Source organism: Rhinatrema bivittatum, chromosome 2 (assembly GCF_901001135.1).
Source record: "Rhinatrema bivittatum chromosome 2, aRhiBiv1.1, whole genome shotgun sequence".
In the NCBI taxonomy this organism is placed as follows: domain Eukaryota; kingdom Metazoa; phylum Chordata; class Amphibia; order Gymnophiona; family Rhinatrematidae; genus Rhinatrema; species Rhinatrema bivittatum.
The window spans coordinates 237600373-237622948 of NC_042616.1; the positions used below are offsets into that span (position 1 = coordinate 237600373).

A 22576-nucleotide genomic window follows, 5' to 3' on the forward strand; every position below is an offset into this window, starting at 1 on the left:
AGGTTTGTTCTCAGTTGAAACCTGGCTTGCAGCCAGCTCAGGAGAAGGCATTTGGCCCAGTAAGCAGAAACCATTCTTCTGGGGGGGGGGGGGTGAGGGGGGAGTCCAAGGATCTGCGGTGAAGGCTGCCCTAATGCAGTTTTCCAACCGCATTGCACAGAGTGAAAGCAGCAGGGTTACTGCCGCTGTTGTCGGGCTTCATCGTTTTCTTTCTTGTGCTGCTGCTGTGATGATTAAAAAAGGAAAAAAAAAAAAACCTCCTGATAACTATTAAACATTAAATTCCAATCATTTTTGGTACCAAGAGAGAGATTATGCACATGGCATTTCTTTGTATTGCTCATGGCATGTCTGTGTCAGTTGATTGCTTACAATATATGCTCAAATTTAAACATGAAATCCTATCAACTATAAGTGCTTTTTTGTGGGGAGGAATTTTATATTAATTTTCGTGGCGTGCAGCATGAAGGATTATGCTGCTGATATGCAGAGATTTAGGCATTTAGAGGACTGCAGATCCTCATTAAGTGGGGAGGAACATAATTTGATCTGGTGCCATAAAATGCACACATCTGTGAGCTGGCCATATTGTGAACTAAAGATGATTTACATTTTCCATTATTTAAAACACTTAAGTTTAGGGACATGTGTGAGGAAGTCTGGTATTTATGGACTATGATCCGCATTCTTGTGCGATGCCATCGCCTGGGGCAGTTCCGCGGCCTGCCTGAAGAAAATGCCTGCGTGACGGCACTCGGGGATAGGGGGGGGACGGGGACGATGTACAGAACAGCCCTACAGTTGGGAAAGACGGTTTTAGTGATTCTGTTTTGGAGGCTTAGGGGGAGGAGCTGACTGTTTCCTCTTTGGGTTTGAACTGGGGCTAGGATCCTTCATACACGACCACGGCAAGATTTTATTTTTTCCTCCCTTTTATTGTATCCCGTGCAGCTCCTCACAGCGACAGTCCTTGACCAGGGGCCCGCACACGAGGACTCCTTCTGGAAACACCCCCCCCCCCCCCCAATAACCCCGGGCCCTGAATCTGCCCAGTTGGTGCCACTGTTGCACAGTAACTGGGACTCTGGCTTCCCTTAAGGGGTTGTGAACACGGGATTCCCAGCCATACTCAACACAGCAAGTTACCTGAGCCCGGGAACTCTGGTCCCTCTGCATGGCAGTGCACAGCATTGCCACTGAGCCATCGGGCTGACCCACGGCAGTTCATTCTGTTTATTTATTTATTTGTGGCATAGCATTATGATTACAAAAATTATTGCCCCTGGATCAGTGTTTGCATGAGTTCATCAACCGATGATATTCCAGCAGGAAACATAAAGAGTAGGGATGTGAATCGTGTCCTCGATCGTCTTAACGATCGATTTCGGCTGGGAGGGGGAGGGAATCGTATTGTTGCCGTTTGGGGGGGTAAAATATCGTGAAAAATCGTTAAAAATCGTTAAAAATCGAAAAATCGAAAAACCGGCACATTAAAACCCCCTAAAACCCACCCCCGACCCTTTAAATTAAATCCCCCACCCTCCCGAACCCCCCCCCAAATAACTTAAATAACCTGCGGGTCCAGCGGCGGTCCGGAACGGCAGCGGTCCGGAACGGGCTCCTGCTCCTGAATCTTGTCGTCTTCAGCCGGCGCCATTTTCCAAAATGGCGCCGAAAAATGGCGGCGGCCATAGACGAAAAAGATTGGACGGCAGGAGGTCCTTCCGGACCCCCGCTGGACTTTTGGCAAGTCTCGTGGGGGTCAGGAGGCCCCCCACAAGCTGGCCAAAAGTTCCTGGAGGTCCAGCGGGGGTCAGGGAGCGATTTCCCGCCGCGAATCGTTTTCGTACGGAAAATGGCGCCGGCAGGAGATCGACTGCAGGAGGTCGTTCAGCGAGGCGCCGGAACCCTCGCTGAACGACCTCCTGCAGTCGATCTCCTGCCGGCGCCATTTTCCGTACGAAAACGATTCGCGGCGGGAAATCGCTCCCTGACCCCCGCTGGACCTCCAGGAACTTTTGGCCAGCTTGTGGGGGGCCTCCTGACCCCCACGAGACTTGCCAAAAGTCCAGCGGGGGTCCGGAAGGACCTCCTGCCGTCCAATCTTTTTCGTCTATGGCCGCCGCCATTTTTCGGCGCCATTTTGGAAAATGGCGCCGGCTGAAGACGACAAGATTCAGGAGCAGGAGCCCGTTCCGGACCGCTGCCGTTCCGGACCGCCGCTGGACCCGCAGGTTATTTAAGTTATTGGGGGGGGGGGTTCGGGAGGGTGGGGGATTTAATTTAAAGGGTCGGGGGTGGGTTTTAGGGGGTTTTAGTGTGCCGGCTCACGATTCTAACGATTTATAACGATAAATCGTTAGAATCTGTATTGTATTGTGTTCCATAACGGTTTAAGACGATATTAAAATTATCGGACGATAATTTTAATCGTCCTAAAACGATTCACATCCCTAATAAAGAGTAGCATCCACACTTGGGTATACCATTTTTTTTACAAGGCAGCCATTGTAGCGTGTCAAAAGCCTGCAGCGACCATGAATAGCATTCAGTAATGCTGCCTACTTATGATTTAAAGCCATGGAGAACAGGGGCTTCCCAAAATCTGCCCTGGGGACTCCTCAGCCGATCAGATTGTCAGGATATCCTCCGTGAACATGCATGAGCTCTATTTGCATATACTGGGTTTCCAATAGATGCAAATTTATCTTCTGCATAGTCATTGAGGATATCCTGACAATCTGATCGGCTGTGGGGTCCCCAGGATAGGCATGGGAAACCCTGCAGCAGAAGACTGGGGTAAAGTTCCTCTCCCGTAGCACCGTGGCTCTTTTTCTGAAGTCCGTAAGTTGTAAGGCACCCCAGGAGAGGCATCAGAGATGAGGGCAGGGGCAAACAACTCTGGTCCTTCCGTGCCACAAACGGTTCTGATTCTCAGGGAACCGCACAATGAGCATGCATGGGGCTATATTTTCATACAGTGGGGGCAGTGCCTGCAGATCTCTCTCATGCCATATTCATTGCGGATATCCTGAAACCGTGACCTTTCGCAGTACTCGAGGACTAGAGTTGCCTATCCCTGGACTAGGAGGAGGTGTGCCCGTACATGAGCTTTGCAGCTGTCCATCTGCGGTGAGTACTAAAAAACTGACATTTGGTAGTAGCCGAAGAACTTGGCTTGCAAATCCCCCATCTCCCTGAAAAAATGAGGTTTCTGTCTGAACTCATGAAAATACCCCGAGGCACAGCTAAGATTACATTTGAAATGGCCAGCAGTCAGTTCTGAAAATGCAGATGCGACGCTTTACAGCTTCACTGTATAGTGTTGGTGACCTGTGTGATAAAACCTTCTGACCACAACTCTAAAGCTGTCACTACCAAAACTGCAGAGTAATTTACAAGAGGGCAGTCCAAAACCTACATCATAGAGCTTTATATTACACTACAGCACACATTCGAGGAATAGATTTTATAATAGAATGAATAAAAGACCTGAAATCTGAGACCACCCAGATCCGAATAATCTTAGAAATAGTTACTGCTGTGTCAGAGAAATTACCTATCCTCACCATGCAATGAGGCACTGTCCCCAGAGAGCACTGAAGACAATCACATGGAAGATGGGTACTTAGCCAGCTGTGGTTTTCCTTCTCCAAACTGATGAATGAGAGCAGAGTGACATAAGAGGTAGGAGTCCTGGCACCGTGTTTCGCATTTGCATCACAAACACCCTGCACATTCTAGTCATGAAAGTGTTTTTCCTCTTGAGCTACACGGGTTCCCTTCCATGTAATGACATGAGGGCAACATATGCAATTAATAGCACCCATCATATTAGGTAGGCCAGGGATGTCATAAAAGTCCCAATATTCTGCCTTGCTGTCCTCTCACTAGAAAAAAAGATCTAATGCTGTTAGTGTGGTTTTTCTGTTAGGTTCCCTAGACCAGTGGTCCCCAACCCTGTCCTGGGGGCCCACCAGCCAGTCAGGTTTTCAGGATATCCACAATGAATATGCATGAGAGACAATTTGCATGCACTGCCCACCTAACATGCACATTTTCTCTCATGCATATTCATTGTGGATATCCTGAAAACCCGACTGACTGGTGGGCCCCCAGGACAGGGTTGGGGGACCACTGCCCTAGACACTCCAATACTCACAGATAGGAGTCTGGGGTTGAGGCAGGGAGAGGTTTCCCAGCATGCTGGAACTGGAACCAGAACTTGGAATAGGAACTGACGTCCGAAGCTTCCACATGCAGCTGGAGCTGGGACTCAAGAGCTGGAACCAGAACTTGGAATGGGAGCTGGAGTCCAAAGCATTGCATAAAGTCTGGTGCGAGATCCCCAAGCAAGAACTGGAACTGGAAGCTGGGAGCAGTGATTGAAACTGAAACTCCAAGCAGGGACTGGAACTGGAGCCTTGCACGGTGTTCAAAGGCTTGGTCCTGGAAACAGAAACTGGACTCACTGCAGGAATCTGGAAGTGGAGCTTGACACATGAATCAGAACTGCAGCTTGGAGAGAGGGCAGGGACTGCAACTGGAAATTGCAGATGGAGTTTGGAACAGGGCTTAGAGCTAGGCAAGATTAAAACCAGAAGAGGAACTCAAGAGTTGCAGCTGAAGCTTGAGACAAACAACAGAGCTTTGCTGTGAAAAGACAGAGTTCCCCTCACAAGAGAGCTTAAGCAGCCTTTTGGTTGCTGTGAACACTTCCTGTTCCCAACAACTCCTTTCAGCCTTGCTTTGGCCAGTCTGGTTCTCCTGGTGAGAGTAGCCATCTTATTCCACACACACACACCTTGATCTTTTATGGCTCCTGGCCTTTCTTACTTCCAGTTTCCTGGTCGGCTGTCTTGGGAAGGCTCCAGTCCTTCATCTCCCAGGTGTCAACAATTCGAACCCTGCCAGTGCTTTCCCCCGACACATTGCAGAACCTGTAGAACTTGGCATCAACACCTGGAAAAAGAAACACCACTACTCATGGCCTGTGAACTGGTCAACATAGGGAATTTGGACTTTAAAAAGGCATTTGATAAAGTACTGCATGAGAGATTATTCAGGAAACTGAAAGGCTCTGGGATAAGGAGCAATGGATCAGTAACTAGTTCTCAAACTGGAGGGAGGGTACATAGCAGAGTGTCCCAAGAGCTGGTTCTAAGCCCAGTACTATTTAGATTGTTTACAAATGATCTAGAAGAAAGAGTGACGAATAAAGTTGCAAAATTCACAGATGATCCCAAACTATATAGGGTAATTAAAACACAAGCTTATCATGTAAAACTGTAGGAGGATCTAGCAAGACTGGGAACTTGGGCATCCGAGTGAAAAGTGATGCATGTTGAGAGAAAAAAATTCATACTATCAGCCAACACTGCTGAGGTCCACTCTGAGAAACTGCTATCGAGAAAGGGACCTTGAGATTTCTGAGGACTACACACCAAACATCGGCACAGTGTGCATTAGCAGCCAAAACAGGTAATTATATGTTAGGCATAGTTTGGAAAGGCAGCGATGAAAGTGTGTATTAGTTGCAAGATGAATGCTAGAAAATATTAAACTGTGAAATCTTCTGCTGTGGGACGAAATCACAGCAAGCAGCATAGTGGGTTCATGAAGGGTCTGGATGTGTTCCCAGAAGAGAAGTACATAAACAGATATTAGAGACTGGGTGGGGGCCAAGTTGCTACACACTTACATATCTACAGGGAGCATTTAGACGAACTCTGCTTTGAGTCTGTTGGGTGTTACTAGAAACTCTGGAGCCACTGTCAGAGACCATTGGTCCGATCGTTCTTATGAGATACTCTGGAATGCTTCCAGATCTTCAGAAGAATTGCACATAGCCAGACACTCAAGAAAATAATGTCTTTATTCCTTGCTCATGCCTGTAATGTCACAGTTACTGTATTAGTCCCTCCCTGAGATACCAGTGCAGTCCAGTCACGTACTGCAAGTATTTACCTACAGGCAGGCCAAAACGCCATATGGCCACTCAAAAACCCCTTCTGAGCTATATATTAGCCCCTAGCGAAAGGTTTTCCAGCAACGTATTGTGAATCTTTTTAATGTTCTTTGGGGGAATTTGATAAATAGTCAAGTGTTAAAATGCAAATAAAGCCACTTCTTTGCAAAACCTTCTCTCCCCAAAAAACTTATTGCACAATTTTATGGCACCCTAAAGTGTGGGACCTAGGCTATCGCCTGGTTTTCCACCACCTAAGGTGTCCACTTCACACACATAAAAAATCACTCATTACAGTGAGAAGAAAACCCATGAATAGTATAGAAAGCCGCAATGCAGGAGGAACTACTGGCATGCAGGGCTAGCATGTGTCATATTGTCAAAACACACTTTACCATCTATCCCTTCTTTACTTTCCATCCTTCACTCACACCTGTCCAATCCACGCAGGGACAACATTAATCAGACACTAGGCAAGCACACCTTCCCCTTACACATACCTTGCAATCCCCAACCCCTGCATTCCTGTCATGGCCTCTCCACATCTTAACTGTCTTTCACACATCAACACAAATCATCGAGGCAAGGAGTAGCAGAGGCTCATCTGCCATTCACAATAGTTCCATTGCTGTCCCACACAGTCTGCATCCATAGCAGTGATGGCATGATAGAAGAGGGTTGTCTGCCTTCCCACATCTCACTCCTGACAGCACCCTGACACATTCTACATTGCATCCACCCCACAGATTTGGAAATACGGTATGCCAGTAGCACATGGAGGTAACTATGCCATGTAAACACACCTGATTATCTCTGGAAGCTACTTGCCCCTTCTCTAAAGGCCGCTATTTATCAGAAAAGAGCACAGGATGCCTTTCTACTTTGGCAGGGCAGCACAAGTAGGCATGGCCACTTGAATTGCTGGTAATGTATCACCATAGTGGTGGCACTGGACACTGCAAAATTATGCAGCCATCATGTTTTCATGACTGAGAGCCAACAATGGCCAGTGCCCTGGCCAGTAGTTCATCCACCCATCAGCTTTCCTTCAGTTGATCCTCCAAAGCCAATAAGGTGGGTGGTCCTTTGAATTCCAGTCAATCTGGCATTGTCTATCTCTTTTTGTTATATCCCTTAGATGTGATTCCTTTGTTGTGATTTTTATTGTTTTAGTTCTTGATTGTTCATTTTTTAATGTTTTGTTATATTTTTTGATGATCTCTGTTTTTATCTATGGATTGTATTGTATTTTGTTTTCTTGTTCCGTGTTCCTTGCTCAGTGTGTCATCTGGTAAATGTGTCAAGTAAGAAAAACTGATTGATAAATAGATGTGAGAAGGGAAGGGTTGGCAAACATTATTGCTGGATCCCATGTACACTGTTATTTATTTTATTTTAATTTTTTCTTCTTCTTCTCACTTCCCCTGAATACCCAAAGCATGCAGAAGCTTCTCCAAAGGTCTCCTAATCCAGGCTCGTCACCCGTGAATGCATGCATTCTCTGAGGCTGGCCATGGAGATGAGTGGATTAATCCTAATGGAGGGGTAACTGTGTGCTGCCTCCTTGCCTGCTTTGCACCCTTTGGGGCCAATACAATAATCTTCGCGGAAAGCGGGCACTGACTTTTCAGCACCTGCTTTCTTAATGCACGCATGGCGCCCGCAAGGGGGGGGCGACATGCAATATGTAAATTAGGGGGTCACGCTAGGAAAGAGGCGCTAGGGCAGCTTGCGCGACCTTAGCGCCTCCTTGCTAATGCGACCCCGCCGCGGCTGCCGGTTATGAAGACCGATGCCGGTAAACTTGACCTCGGTTTTCATAACCTGCCTGTCTGCCAGTGATGAAAACGGCGGCAGCGGTCTTCATAACTCGGCGACCTGCCGAGTTTTTTTGGGGGGGGGGGGGGGGTTTGTTACTTTAAAAAAGAAGTACAGAAAAGCATTTTTTTCTGCTTTTCTGTACTTCTTTTCAATGCACTGAGCTATTAACGCCTGCTCCAGGCAGGCGTAATATCTGAGCGATAAATGTGTGTCTGAGACGCACATTTATCTTTTTGCATGCGGAGTGAATGAGTAATAGCCTCATTCACATGCATTTGCATGTGATGAGCGCTAACTCGTTCACTCCGCATCGGACGCGCGTTAAATAGGCGCGCACTGTATTACATCAGCCCCATTGCTTTCTGTAGTCTGGGAGTTATCTGGACTGACTGAAACCTTTTTTTCTCTCTCAGCCTCAATCTGACATGTTACTGATCTGCCTGCATCAGGGAGAACTCAAACACAATCCCCTTGCAAAAAGGGAGAAAAAAAACTGCAAAAAGTTGTTTATTTTTTTATGCACAAAAAAAAAAATCAGCATTGGTTTTGGTTGCATTTGGTGTTCAACAAGCCCGTCTTTGAGCAACACTAGAACGCTCCTTTTCCATAGTAAGCCCTACACTTTGGAAGTCCCTACCTGTGGAACTATGACTGATGAACTGGACTAAGTCATTTAAAAAGGCATTGAAGACTTATTTGTTGCAAATGACATTTGTTGATGTCACCCAGAGGCTGATTCTGCCTAACGATTTCATTGAATTAGCAAGATGCTGTTGTCTGTCTCCTTAATTGCTTTGTGAATGTTTTGATTGTTTTTAATTATTGGTGCAATTTGTAAGCCGCCTAGAGCTGTGGACATAGACAGCCTAGGAATGTTTTAAAATAAAACAAAGTAATAATGCTTTTTGGGGGTTTTTTTTGGCTTACTGGTATGTGTGCATGAATGAACGATAGGGATAAGTGCAGGAGAGTGAGCCCAGACCTGGTCATGCTTCTGAACGTATTTGAGAATGAGGTAAGAACTAGGTGGGGGGGAGGGGAAGCTAGCATCCGGAAAAGCCGGTTTTACATCCTAAAAGTGCTGGGGCATTTAAAAGCACCGAGGAAGCATTCTGACACAGGAGAATTTCCAGTCCCTCTCCTTATACTCTGTTCTTATTCCATGCCAGTGAAATGTGATAGTGCAGGAGGAAAGAGGGTGAGCGCATGGGTGCCCGTTCCCACGATATTCCATGGAGAAAAATCTGCAGCTCCTTATCTTCTCTCTCTCTCCTTACACCCTTCCTTGTGAACGTGCTCTTCTCCTCCTCTGCCATCTCCTCACTCTGTGCTTTCCACCATTTTTCTGCCCTATGTACGTGCATGAAATAGACCTCCTGAGGCTGTGCGTCATGCTCCCTCTCTGGCCACATTCAAGTGCAGTCTTAAACAACTGTTTTTAAATCCTAAGAATTTCGATGGTAAATATACTTCCCACAGACCCATGTTGTCATGTATGTTTCTCTTCACTAGACTGTAAGCTCCATGGAGCAGGGACTATCTCTTCTTTGTGTCTATGCAGCTCTGTGTATGTCTAGTTGAGGGCGCTATTAGGTTCGGGGGGGTTGGACGCGTATTTTGGACGCGCTATTACCCCTTACTGAATAAAGGGTAAAGCTAGCGCATCCAAAACGCGCATCCAATTGCGGGTTAACAGTGCACTCCGCCGGAGCACATTGTACTTTATCGGCCTGTAAATTAGGTACCTAGTTCTGAAAATCAGTTCCGAGCCTCTAACTTTGGTTCCCTGCCCTTATAGCCACCCACTTTTTAGGCTGCTAATTTTAAGTCCTGATCAAACTAGGAACCCACATTTAGGCACTCAGCCCTGGTAGATTTTCAAAAGAGCCAATTTAGGAGTCTAACTCCTTTGAAAAATGGCCTGACATGGCCATGTTTCGTACCAAAGCTGCACCAGGGGGATGACGAGCATTCACATCGTCAAGATAAAGAGCGTTTCCCTGGCCATCACAGGACCTCAGCAGTGTGAAAGTTATACGTGATATCTTGGTTGGAGGCAGCGTTCTGAAGGAAGCTTCCAGCAAAAAGGGGACCACGAGGGGTGAGAGATTAATATCATTTCAGTCCAGTGTTTCAAAAAGTGGCTTGATGCCAGCATAGGAGTATGTGAAAACTCGAGGACGAGGAGGCTTGTCAGGATGCAAGGTAGTTTGTTTTGAGCTGGTCCGCCGGCAAATTCTCTTTACACAAAACGAGTCTGGAATTTTTATTTTTAAGGAGCGAGCACCGGCATCATTTCCTGCAGCAACGCCCCGTCGCAGCCTTGGTGCAAAACACGGCCGTGTCAGGGTGTTTCTACCTTTTCAGAATCAGAGCACGTTGTTTAAACAAGTGTTCTTTCCTGTTGGCCTTCAAACAAATAAAGCTAATAATATATGTACTGAACAGTTTATATTGTAGTGCCACACATTACTCTGGGGTTCATATTTATGTGTATGTGTGTGCTACTTACTCCGCATTTCCGGTGTGCCAGGAAAAAAAAAACCAACTCCCTCTCAGACCCTCTCCCCCTCCAACCTCCCCAACTCTTCTTACCCCAAGTCTTCCTGCTTCATGGCGCAGATGCGATCCGTGCTTGCTCCTGCCCTGCTGGGCTTAGAGTTGTAAATGGCACCACCAGACTGAAGCCAGCACCCTTATCGACTTCTTCTGTACAAGAAAATAGCACCAGCCTAAAGCAGGCCAGCCCTATTTTCTTGCATGAAAGGAACTGATAATGATGCCGGCCTCCGTTTGCCAGAACCCATTACAAATGTAAGACCGGTGGGACAGTAGGGACCAGGGATCGTTCCTGCCTCGTGAAGAAAAAAGGCTTGGAAAAAGCAGGTTCAGGGAAGCAGGGAGGGATCACAGGAAGGGCTGGGATGGGTTTGTGCATTTTTCTTTGATTTATCTGCAGCGGGGGTTCCCTCTTGTTAAAACCAAACAAATGAAAGTAAATTAAATGTTACAAAGTCCATTTTCAGCCACTGCCTGACCAGCAAAGTTAGCCGGATACGTTTATCTGGCTAACTTTAGGGCTGCTGTATGGCACGGCGTGACCTGGATTAACCGGATATGTTATCCAGCTAGCTCTGAATATCGCAGATAACAGGCTAACTTATCTGACTAATTCAGCTCTGCCTCTGGAACCCCCCTGCATTCTCCGGCTAAATTTCAGTCAGACAAGTGCCCAAAATATTCAAAAATTGGCATTTAGCCGAACAACTCACAGGTTGTCCGGCTTAAATGCCTTTGAATACGGACCCTTGCCTGTTTATGTTTTGTTTCATTTTAAAAACAAAATGAAACAAAATGGGGACGTTTCATTACAGTGCTTATCCCCGTTTATTGATTCTGGAAGCCGACATTCTATTTCTCTAGATGATGAAATCCTTCCATTCTTGAAGCCTGCTCAAGAGGGGGCCTGACCTGCTGTCCTGACACTGCCAATGATACCTGAGAGGTGTGGGTAGGATAAAGTGCAGACTAATTAGTCATATAGAAATTAACGCTGACCCACTTGTCAGGCCATTGTTAAAGAGACAGAAAACCAATGTGATATACTGGCGGCAGACTGTTTACATGGTTTACTTTGTCACCCCACGTGTGGCTTTGGATTTTCTACCCTCAAATGACCTCATCGTTTTTTCGATTGAACATTTTGTTTTCTATTTGTGTGACTCTTGGTGAGGTAGGGGATAGGGATTGTGTGGCAAAAGTGTGACCTTCAGTTTATTTAGTTTCTTAAACGATTACAATTGGCCTTTTTAAATGCCTGGTTCAGTCACAATTAAACCTTTCCTGATGACAAGAGATTGGTATTTTCCAAAAGCTATGCTAGTGCTTTTAATTATTCATTCCCTGGTTTGTTTCCTACAGCAGTCTACTGCATTATTTTTTTTTTTTATTATTCAAAGGTTAATGCAAACTGAGAACAGCTATTAACCAGATTCATTACAGCCTTTGTAAGATGAGGATTTGTGACAACTAGCATCTTTAAAACACAATTATACAAAGAAAAAAACACATGTTTAAGTGTAATTAGTATTAAAAGTTTAAAAGCATTCACTTTTTTGCATTTTGCCAAGTACACATTTTAGACAATGAGGAAATATCGCCCAGCTGGGAAACCTTAAAGGGGGAAGTATCATCAGAATATTTTTCTTTACCTTCCCTCCTACCCAGTTTCCTTTGACCTTCTTACCTGTGAAAGTGTAAGAAATTTTCGTTATTTTTTCCATAGAAAATGGAGCTTCCAAAGTTCAGTTGTTGAAATATAACTTTGGTGTAATATAGGGAGAGCTGCTGTAAAGCCCCAGGCCTGCATCACTTTTATTTCTAACCATAGGATGACTGGCACTCTGATTTGCATTTCAGGCATTCCTTTTGTAACCCCTCTTTCACCAGGACCACCTTCAGAGGTGGTGCTGCAGCCCCAGGAACAGTCAGGGTTGTAACGCCCCTCACCTTTGCTCTGAAGTGCCCCAGCTTAGCCTCCGGCATTGTGCTGCATTCAAGGAACATGGCTAAACGTCCTTTAGCTTTTGAGTCCTTTCATAGGTCCTGCTGGCAGGACCTCCTGTGACAAACTCAGATGACATAACATCCTGTCTTGTATAAAGGAAGGCTCAGAATTCCTACCCAATGCCTTCGCAACAGGTCCCCTGCTTTCTTTTAAAGTGCCAGTTCCCCAGCATGTCCCTGGCATTCCTTCTGTTGTTCCTGCTTCCTGCCTTGCTCCTGGTGTCCTTGTGAATCCTATTCCACTCTCCATTGTCGTTGTCTGCCCGGGTGCTTGTTCCTCCATTCTCACTCAGCTTGGCCAGCTGTCTAGCCTCTGTCACCACCTTTGCCTCATGATAAGAAAGTCCTGCCAGCTGCTAGAACCTGAGGGCTCAACCCAAGGGAGAGGTGGTTGGCTAGGCAGAAGACCTACTCCAGAGGTGCGTCAACCACTGCCTGTTAAGGCCTATTTTGTGCTCGCACAAGATAGGCAGCGCAAACTTAACAGTGGCACAAGAGCTCGCTATGCTCTGGCATGACAGATTGCGAAGGCCATGAGCTCTGCTGACTCACCGGCACTTCAGCTTTTGCAAGGTTTGGCCTTGTAAGCCCAGCAGCTCTCAGCTTTAGTGCAAAACCTATCTCAGCACATGGATGCCCTTCCATTGCAAACCCCAGCTGTTCAACCTCCGGTTCCAAGCCTGGCTCCTCTGATGCTGCAACTTCCTTCTGGGGCACCAGCTATTCGCTTTGTGTCTCCTCCCTGCTATGACGGGACTGGTAAAGCCTGCAGGGGGGGTTTTGAATTACAAGCTGCCAGTTTCCCTTCAGACTGGGCAAAAGTATCCAATATTTTATCACTCCTCAGCGGACAGGCCTTGACTTCGGTTTTTCCGCTATGGGAACGCACCAACTCCTCGCTAACAACCTGACTGACTTCCAGGCAAATTTCTGGACCGTTTTCTTAGAATCAGGCCATTCTTCCTCCATTGCGGCTGACCTTCTACATCTCCGCCAGGGCTCACAAACCGTGGTCAATATGCGAGTCAGTGCACTCTTGTGAAGATTTGAGGTCCTTTGGAGTGAGGAAACTCCCACAACAATGAGATTTGTACAATGTTCTCTCACAGAATTTCAACCATTACTAATATTTTGCAGCTTAAACCTGTAACTGTCACTCCTACTCACAAAGCTGATCACATTTTAGATCAACTTTTGATTTCAGATTAATTTGATGAATCAGATTTGATAACTGATTTGACTATCAATTCTATTTTGTGGTCTGATTGTTATTTAATCAGATTTCAGTTTATTTTGCCTTTACCAAATAGTGTAATCACTCTTCCAGCTGTCTAGAGAATGAAATTTAACCTGTTGAATTGTGAAGAGTTCTGTGACAAATGGTCACTAAGAGCTGGTACTCTTATCTGCGATTCAGTTAATTCCGCTCGTGGATTCCTTTAATTCCAGCCTGGCTTCTACCATGCACAAAGTTGCCCTCATGAAATTGCAGAAACTCAACAGACCTAATGGTTCTGTGCCGAGGTTCATTCAGAAATTAATTGAGGAAAAAGCAGGCTGTGTATCAAGCAGAAGGCAAATAGCGAAAACACATGACCTCTGATAATGCAAGTTCATAAAGCCCATAGGTCCTTGTTTAATCAAACGAAGAGAGAATATTTTTCTGATCAATGAAAAGATTCACTTAATCAGCCATATGAGCTATTTCATATGGTAAGTTCGTTAACTAAATCATCAAATTCCAGAACTGGCAATAAATATCCAGATTGTCAACTTTTTGCTGATCATTGCATAAATAATGTTGCCTCCTTCTTAAAAAAGATGGATAGCTAATGCTTGTTGCTGCCTTCACAGATACATTTAGAGACTATTTCAACTTGGAATTTTTTTTCAATGCACCTCAGTTACAGAGGTTGACAACTTTTTTTTTTTTTTTTTTTTTAATGAATTAAAATGTTCGTTCTAGTTCCTTGATCCATGCCCTATTGGGGCTTTACAGATTGGAAAACAATTCTTAAAAATTCTGGTTGGCATTGTGAATCGCTTCCTTCAGGATGGTAGATTTCCTGATGCGTTTAAGAGAGCTATCATTTGCCCTGCTCTACAACATGAGGCCTTTTCAGAAACTAACTGCTCGAGTTATAGATCAATCTCTAATTTGCCCACTTTAGCTAAAGCTTTTAAAAATATTATATCAGAACAGTTAACAATGTTCGTAGGCCACATTAATGTGACTTTCAGATTGGGGACAGCATCTTCTTGTCTCTGAGTCTGACTTTCTAATTCAAGAGATTGATGCTAACTGAGCAGTCATTGCAGTGTATTTAGATGTATCAGTAGCTTTTGATACTGTCTCTTAGCCTTTACTTCTGCAGAGATTGAGTGAACTGGGAATGGAGGATGTGTTTTTTGTTAGTTTCTTTGTTTTTAACAGAGAAAAATTTTGTTTAATACAGATCAGCATTAGGGGTGGGGGTTTTTGGTGTCAATTTCATTTCATGTTGTTTTTTGCTTGACTTCATTTTTAAAATGATTTGTTAGACTATTTTTTTGTTCATTTTTCCCTAATTTCGTGGTACGTGCACTAACTGGGCTTAGTGCGCACTAAATCCAAGTTAGTGCACACTAACATGAAACAAAAAAAAAATGAAATTTTGGCATTTTTAGGAGGGTTTTAGACAAAACTGGGAGTTCTATCCTCCAGCTTCATATCTTGACCTCTTGTTCTGACAGTACAGAATATTAATATTGGCCATCAGGCCTGCAGAAAATATGCCATTTACTGGATTTACAGAAATAAAGTTGTAATATGTAGTGTCTGAGTTAAAAATAGTTACTGAATCTTTGCTAAAACAAGGTTTAATATTACAAGTCTAAAGCATTCACAAGAACTGCTTTCAAATCAAATATAAACTTCCTTCAAACCAATGAAGTACATTTATAATTTCCACTGAATATAGCACAAACATCAAATAAAAAAATCACTCATTCTCTGCTGTGTGGCATCCCCCAGGGATTGATTCTTTCTCCTACCTGTTTAACCTCTGTCTATCTCTACTAGCCACATTAGTTCAAGACCTTGGTTTTAGTTGTTTTTTCTATACAGATGACATTTAAATTGTGACTTCCATTTATCTCTGTTATTCTTTACAAGTAACAAAATGTAATGAATGTCTAAGATCTCAAATTGATTTTGTCGGCATAAATTAAAGGTTAATTCCAGTAAATCTGAGGCCATGCAGGTAACTAGGAGGAGCAATAACATCAAAGTTGCGCTTATGACGGATGGCATTGTTATGTTATCCCACTAAAAGAGGTGGACATGTCCTTAGGAATAAAGACATGCTTACTTTTGCAGATCACATTTCTGCTGTGATACAGTACTCTTTTTATCACTTGCATTACATCCACTGACTGCACCCATTTATGGATCAACATGATCTAAAAACTCTCACATACAGGTTATTCCAATGCCCTTTATCAAGGGCTTCCTATGACATCATGAAAATAATTACAACTACTACAAAATCTGGCTGCCAAATAAATTTTGGAGAGAAAAAAATCTCATCCAGTACGTTTACTTCTGTGGTCACTTATAACAGTAGAATAAAGTGCAAAATCCTTTGTTTAGTTTTCAAGGCTTTGAATACTAGTATTCCAGCTTGCCTACCTGTCTTTCTTCTGCCTTACAAACCTGTTCATCTTTTATGTTTTTCTCAGCTTAACTTATTGCATTTGCCCTCACCTACAGAAATCGGGCTTGTATCTACATGGGAAATGAGTTTTTATTTTCAGGGCCCCCTTCTCTTGAATGTTTTACCCATAAATTACCCATAAATTACAATTAGAAATGAATTATCAGAAATTTAGGTTAAAGGATGTTCAGTCGAGCTTTCACCTTGTACTAGGGCTTTCAAGGTATCTTTTATTGAGCTGTTTGATTTTGTTTTAATTATAATCTTATTTTTAATTGTCATTTTCACATAAATACTTACATATATATTTTAATGTTTTATTATATCATTTTTATCTTATTTTATGGTTTGGACTGACTTTTATTATGGATCTCTTTTTTTATTGTATATCGCTTTGGTTATTTGTAGTATAGTAATTCATTAAATTAGTGAACGTAACTATATACTGGACATAATTGAATGTAAAAGAAAGGTATATTTAAGCAGTCATCAAAATGGTATTTTTCCTTATTCTTCAGTCATGCTCTTATAGGAAACAATTATTTTGTTTATAGGAATCCTTTAGTGTCTTCTCAGTGCAAAGAAGTTAACATGACCCCAGAATTTGGTTCTCTGCTGATGTGCGAGAGTGCTGATTTCAAGGGAATTAGATTTTATTTCCCATTATATCTTTGTGTCACTGATTCAAGATAGTAATATCCATAATAATGACTGTTCTGAGGAAGATGTTAATTATATCACATGGGCTAGGATGGCATTATCACGTTTTCTGAGCAGGTTTTTATGCCCTAGCCCCATACTTTTGTAAGAGAAATGGTTGTCTATTTGGATTAATATTGTTGCTTTGTCTTGATTTTTTTTCTGTTATAGTGCTGGACCCAAAGGAGACAACATTTATGAATGGAGGTCAACTATACTTGGGCCCCCAGGCTCTGTATATGAAGGAGGGGTTTTCTTTCTTGATATTGGATTCTCATCTGACTACCCTTTTAAACCACCCAAGGTGGGTATTATGATTATTATTATTACTGTCCTACAAACACTATCCTCACTTTGGCAAGAGAAAGGGGGCAAAAAGCCTCCAGTTTGGGTCAAACCATGAAAGCGTGTTCTTAATAGATTGAATATGCCTTGAAGAGTTTTTGTGTAATGAAAGCTACTAGTGTAATGTTCTTCTCAGCCAGCAGTTGAGTACAAAAATAGAATTAAAAGCTAAGGTAAATGCCTGCCATAATCATCTACAAGCACACACAAAGGACACAATATAATTTGTTGACTTGCTTCATACATTCCTCATAAGAATATACATAATATTTCATTCACTCTCATTCCTTCCCATCAGAACTTCATCCCAAAGCTCACAACTGCTTATTTGCTCATACTGTTTATTTATTTATTCTTTTTATATCAACTAATGGAATTACTTGCTAGGTGGCTTACAGTCCAAGATAAAATCTCTCATACCCCCATTTACCCCCAACTAGTGGCTCTCCTTTAATATATGTGAGTATCATGGCAAGGTTCAAGAAACTTGACCACCACATCAGTCACCAACAAGCAATGGTCACAGCATTACCACTGCTACCATTTCTTATCATTTCTATAGCACAACTTGATGTATTCAGGCTATGCAAACAACATATAAGAGAATGCCCTTTCTCAATAGGGCTTACAGTCTAATCAAGAGACTTGGGGAGTTTTATTTACTAAAACAAAGGTTAAAAATTAGTTGATGAGGCTGAAGGCGGGCAGTCAGGCTTAAGATTTAAAAGCAGCACATTTTCATGGTTGGACTCTGGTAATGCATGTGGTTCCATGGATATTTTCCTAACTGCAGTAGATAGCCCCAGTCACACTGGGGAAGAAAAAAAGAACTAGGTCATAGAAGCCCCTTTCCACGTCCCTCCTCTCCTGCTAAGAGACTACATTAGGATAAGGGAGCTGATATGAATGTTGCATGGGATAATGTGAATGTTCAGGGAATTAAAATTAGGAGGTAATTTTTAAAGAATTACACACACAAAAATGAGCATATATGCATGTAAGTAGCCTGTACTTGCCTAATCACTACCTTATGTTTCATGTTCACATACATATGTGTGAAAAAAGGGGTGGACTGGGGTGTTCCGGGGCAGGGCCAACAGTTATGCGTGTAAGTTGCTATTTTGAAAGACACACAAGTACATTTGGCAACCTACTTATGTAATTTTGCATCTTTTAATTATCTGATGTAATTGTGTTAGACTTGTTTATTGTGTATTGTTGGCTGGGTAGGAGAGTTAGAGTGTATAGCAGCAAGTGATGAGATTGACATAATTGGCATCACAGAGACTTGGTGGAAGGAGAATAACCAATGGGACAGTTCAAGCATGCAAGCCAGCTGGAGGAGAAGGCAAAGTCAGGCCAAGCTGAGATCAGGGCAGGCAGCCATGGACAAAAGCAGGGTCAGGCTGGGGTTTGAGGTAGGCAATGTACTTGCGGCGTTGTGGTCCAAGCAGAGGTCGAGGCGGGCAGCATACTTGCAGAGTTGTAGTCCAGTCCATGGTCGAGGCAGGCAGAATAAGAGCAGAGTTGAGGTCGAGACCAAGAGTCAAGCCAAAAGTCCAATCGGAAGAAACAAGAGACAAGGAGCAGAAAATAGGAACCAGAAACGCAATTGCAAGCATACTCTTGAAGAGATGACCTGTTGCAAAGCACTGGAGGGGCATCTGGAACAGCCTTATATAGGAGCCAGGCTGTGATGTCATCAGAGGGCACAGCTTGACTGTTCCCACCACTGACCCTTTAAATGTGTGCACACCTAGGAGGGGCTGGTGAGACAGCATTGCAGAAGGCAGGCTAGGCCCGGCGTCCTGCCGTGGACCGTGGCGGACAGTCACATTGAGAAAAGGAGGAGCCAGGCCAGTGTCTGGGATGTAATTGAGAGCAGTGGTCTGCGGCCTTGCCAGGCGGACCGCCAATCATAACACCTTCATGCGTAAAAGTACATTCTCTCTGCAAAGAATGAAAAGATTTTGGGTGCATCACATCAACAATATGTAGTAAGGGTAAAAATCAAATCTACTCTAGATTATCTTGCTTCTTTTACATGTACCTCAACTACCTGTCCACATTGTATGTCCTACAGCATAATTATTTTAAATGAAATTCATATTCTTAGAATAAACAATGCAAACACATTTGCATGTTGTCTCCTTTTTAATCTAGCCCTTATTAAATCTTGAAGTTTGGTGCCTATCTAACACGTTGATCAATTGAGAGGTCTTTGTAAGCAAATTGGCTATGATTGAGTCTTTATAAATATTTACAACTTATCGAGGGTTAGTTTTTATAGACCTTCCTCAGTACGATGTATATTTATCTGTATTTTTTTACATAATACCAAGTTTATATTCTGACCAGAAGTTTGTGTTCTGCCATGATACCCTTTTTTCATCTTGATGAGTGTATTTTTCTATTTCTTGCCCAATATCCTTCTTGAAAAAAAAAGCGTATTTAATGAATGTGTTATGGTTTAGCAAGAGAAATTAATGTAGCCATAACTAGGCAATCTCTTGTGGAGGTCCAGTTCTGTGAGGTTGGACATACTGTATGTGAGGGAAGAGGATTATTAGGCCCCCCTATCAACCTCTGTAATTCTAAGGTTGAGAAAGATTTTCTTCTTTTTTTTTCCTGTCCTTTCAGATAAAATTAATTTCTAGATAAGGTTTCTGAAAACTACCTGCTGTCCGTCTTCATAGTCCTACTAAGCAGGGCAGTGCCTCTTTGGAAGAAAAGAGTGCACTAGAAAAGAAAAGTAACAGTGTTCCAGTAGCATACGGTATATAGTTGGATATAGTTGGCAGACCATAGCTCAGTGACTTGAAGACTCTGGTTGGTCTCCTGCATAAACTACTCACTGGTACTGTTTAACCTTGATCAAATCACTTAACCAACTTTGTGTGGAAAGTTAAATTGTAAATTCTTTGGAGTAAGAAACATGGTAGCCATAGGCATTATCTTGTATAATGTTATGTGAACCTGTGTATATTATTGCTAATGAAGATCATAATTACTTTTGATATCATTAGCTATTCATATACCTCACCCTTTCCAATTAGGCCCTGCTTAAGGATTAGACAGTAGAAAAAACAGGTAATCTACAAGCATAGGGAGTAATTTTCAAAAGGATTTACCCGCCTACAATTGGGTTTTACGCATGTAAATGCATTTTGTGTGTGTAAGTGAGCTTTGGAAGATTGCTACAATATATACCGTTGAATTGTCAATAGGTTTTACCCATGTTGAGTGCACTTAATGCAGGTAAATGGCTTTTAAAAATTGCTAAGATAATATATGTTCATGCCTAATGCCTTTGAAAATTCACCTGTTAAGGGATAATTTTTAAAAAGGATGTATGCACTTAAAAGGGGATTTTATGCGTGTACATGCACTTTATGGGCCTGATTATAATAAGCATTTACACGCTTAAAATTAGGTTTTACACTTGTAAAATCACTTTACCAGTGTAAGTGGGCTTTTGGAAATCGCTATGATAGTATGTTACATCTACGCATGTAAGTCCTTTGAAAATTCACCTCCATAGGGCTTTCTTAATTCAAAAACCATAGCCCTACAAAGTTCTGTATATCTTCAGCCACGAAGTTAAACATTTATTATCTATTTATTTGATTATTATGTATGAAAACTTCTAATTTAAAGGAAATTTGCTCCCACTTCTTCAAATTTTGAGAAAACCTTTGCCTTTTAAACTAAAGAATATCTAGGCTGGATCTGTTTTAAGACTTATTTGGACGGTTAGTTTCAGAATTGTTTGGAAATATTACAAAGTATTAAAAGCCTACGGTGGTGTCCCCCAGAGTTCGGTTAATGGTGTTATTATCAATGCATTCATTTCAGCTAAATTTGGACAGCATGATTTTCAGAATTTCATTCTTGGATTGTAAAGCTCATTTCAATAGCTTTCCCACTACTAGTCCACATTTATAGTTATTTGCAGTGGTTTCATTGAACTGTTTTATAACTGTTGTAAGCTATAACTTAAAGGTGAATTTTATCAGCTGGGCGTGTGCCAAAAATGGGAGAAACTGAATATGTCAGGCCAGCTCACACCGAGCGGATTTTAAAAGGGCCTGGGTACCTGCATACTTACCGCTACGCACACAAATGAAAAGTTCCGAAAAAGAGACATAAATGCATAGATGGCATAAATGCTTATGAGCACAGGTGCACGTCGGGGTCCCCTGCTGTGTAACTACTTCTGCTACAGATGGCGTGTAAGTCATAAAAAAAACACGAAACAGATCAGGGAGGTTTTAAGGGTCGGAACTGATAGGTGGGGCAAGGAGGGCTATTAAACTAGGGGGGAGGGGGGGTTTGGAAGTCCTACCTCTTAACTGGGTGAACAGGGAACGAACTGGGAAAACTAGGGTTGCCAGTTTTCAACTGTGAAAATTCTGAACACTTGGACGCATAGAGTAAAATTTTCACCAGTGTCCTTCCACACAACTATTTTAAACATTTATTACTTGTTTCATTACTAGAAAACTGTGCACAAAACAACATAAAAACCAAATGATCCCAAACATAAAAATACCAACAACATCCCATTAGAACATTCAGGAAATTTCCATTTACTTTACAACTGCCACCTCCACCATTAGGAAAACTTGTCTTTTTTCCTTTTTTTTTTTTCCTTACATCACACCCTTTTACCCACCACTGCCATCCCAGGCCTGATGCAAGGAGATTAGATGCCCTAGACAAATGTCTTGTGTGACCCTCTTCCCCTCAGCCCTCGCCCCACACACACATAATTAAAAAATTATGCAGTTATTGTAACAGATTTTACATGGAGAAGGTCATCCAAAGCACAGTTTTCTGAGGTAAAAAATATTTACAACATGTATACTATATTGCCATGCACTGCTGTGGTGCCAACCAGAAAACCATGCAAAAAAGACACTTGGAACCCATATGGTATTAGGCCTATTGTAATATATGTTGGGTGTAGGTTTGATCACCTGAAAGCTAAAAGTAAACTGAATTACAATTACAATATAGTACACCTTCCAAACCAAAACCACACTAACTGCCAGCACTCAAAAAATAAAAGCCCTACCTAAGGAAAGGCAACACTGCAAATGTTATACCAGGTCCTAAAACACCAATACACCTCCTTTTAGGAGAGCAGAACAAACCAAATTGCTATAGATCCTCACACAGAACCTTCATGCTAGCAGAATACCTCACCTCAGTTACACATGCAGAACACAGACAACTCTCAGCAAATGCAGAATAAAGAGACCATAAAATATAAATAGAAACATGCAGACAAAAACTGAATTGGAAACTGCAACAAGCCAAATTCTGTATATAGTGCAAAATTGGAAAAAATAAATATCTTTATTCCTCATAAAACAAACAATAAAACCAAGAAATATAAAAATAATAATAGTGAAACCATTCAAATAAAAAGAATATATATTTCAAAACAGTTGATAAATTGACTAATATCCAATAATTA

At 42.5% G+C, this 22576-nt stretch overlaps 1 protein-coding gene across 3 annotated transcripts in view; it reads left to right on the top strand.

Moving 5' to 3' along the window:
- Positions 1 to 22576, top strand: part of LOC115084420 (ubiquitin-conjugating enzyme E2 E2) — a 537898-nt gene that overhangs the window by 441469 nt on the left and 73853 nt on the right. For all 3 annotated transcript variants that reach the window (XM_029589296.1, XM_029589295.1, XM_029589297.1), the window contains exon 4: positions 16921 to 17053. In XM_029589296.1, coding sequence (XP_029445156.1) covers positions 16921 to 17053 — 133 coding nt within the window. The remainder of the gene's footprint in view (positions 1 to 16920; positions 17054 to 22576) is intronic.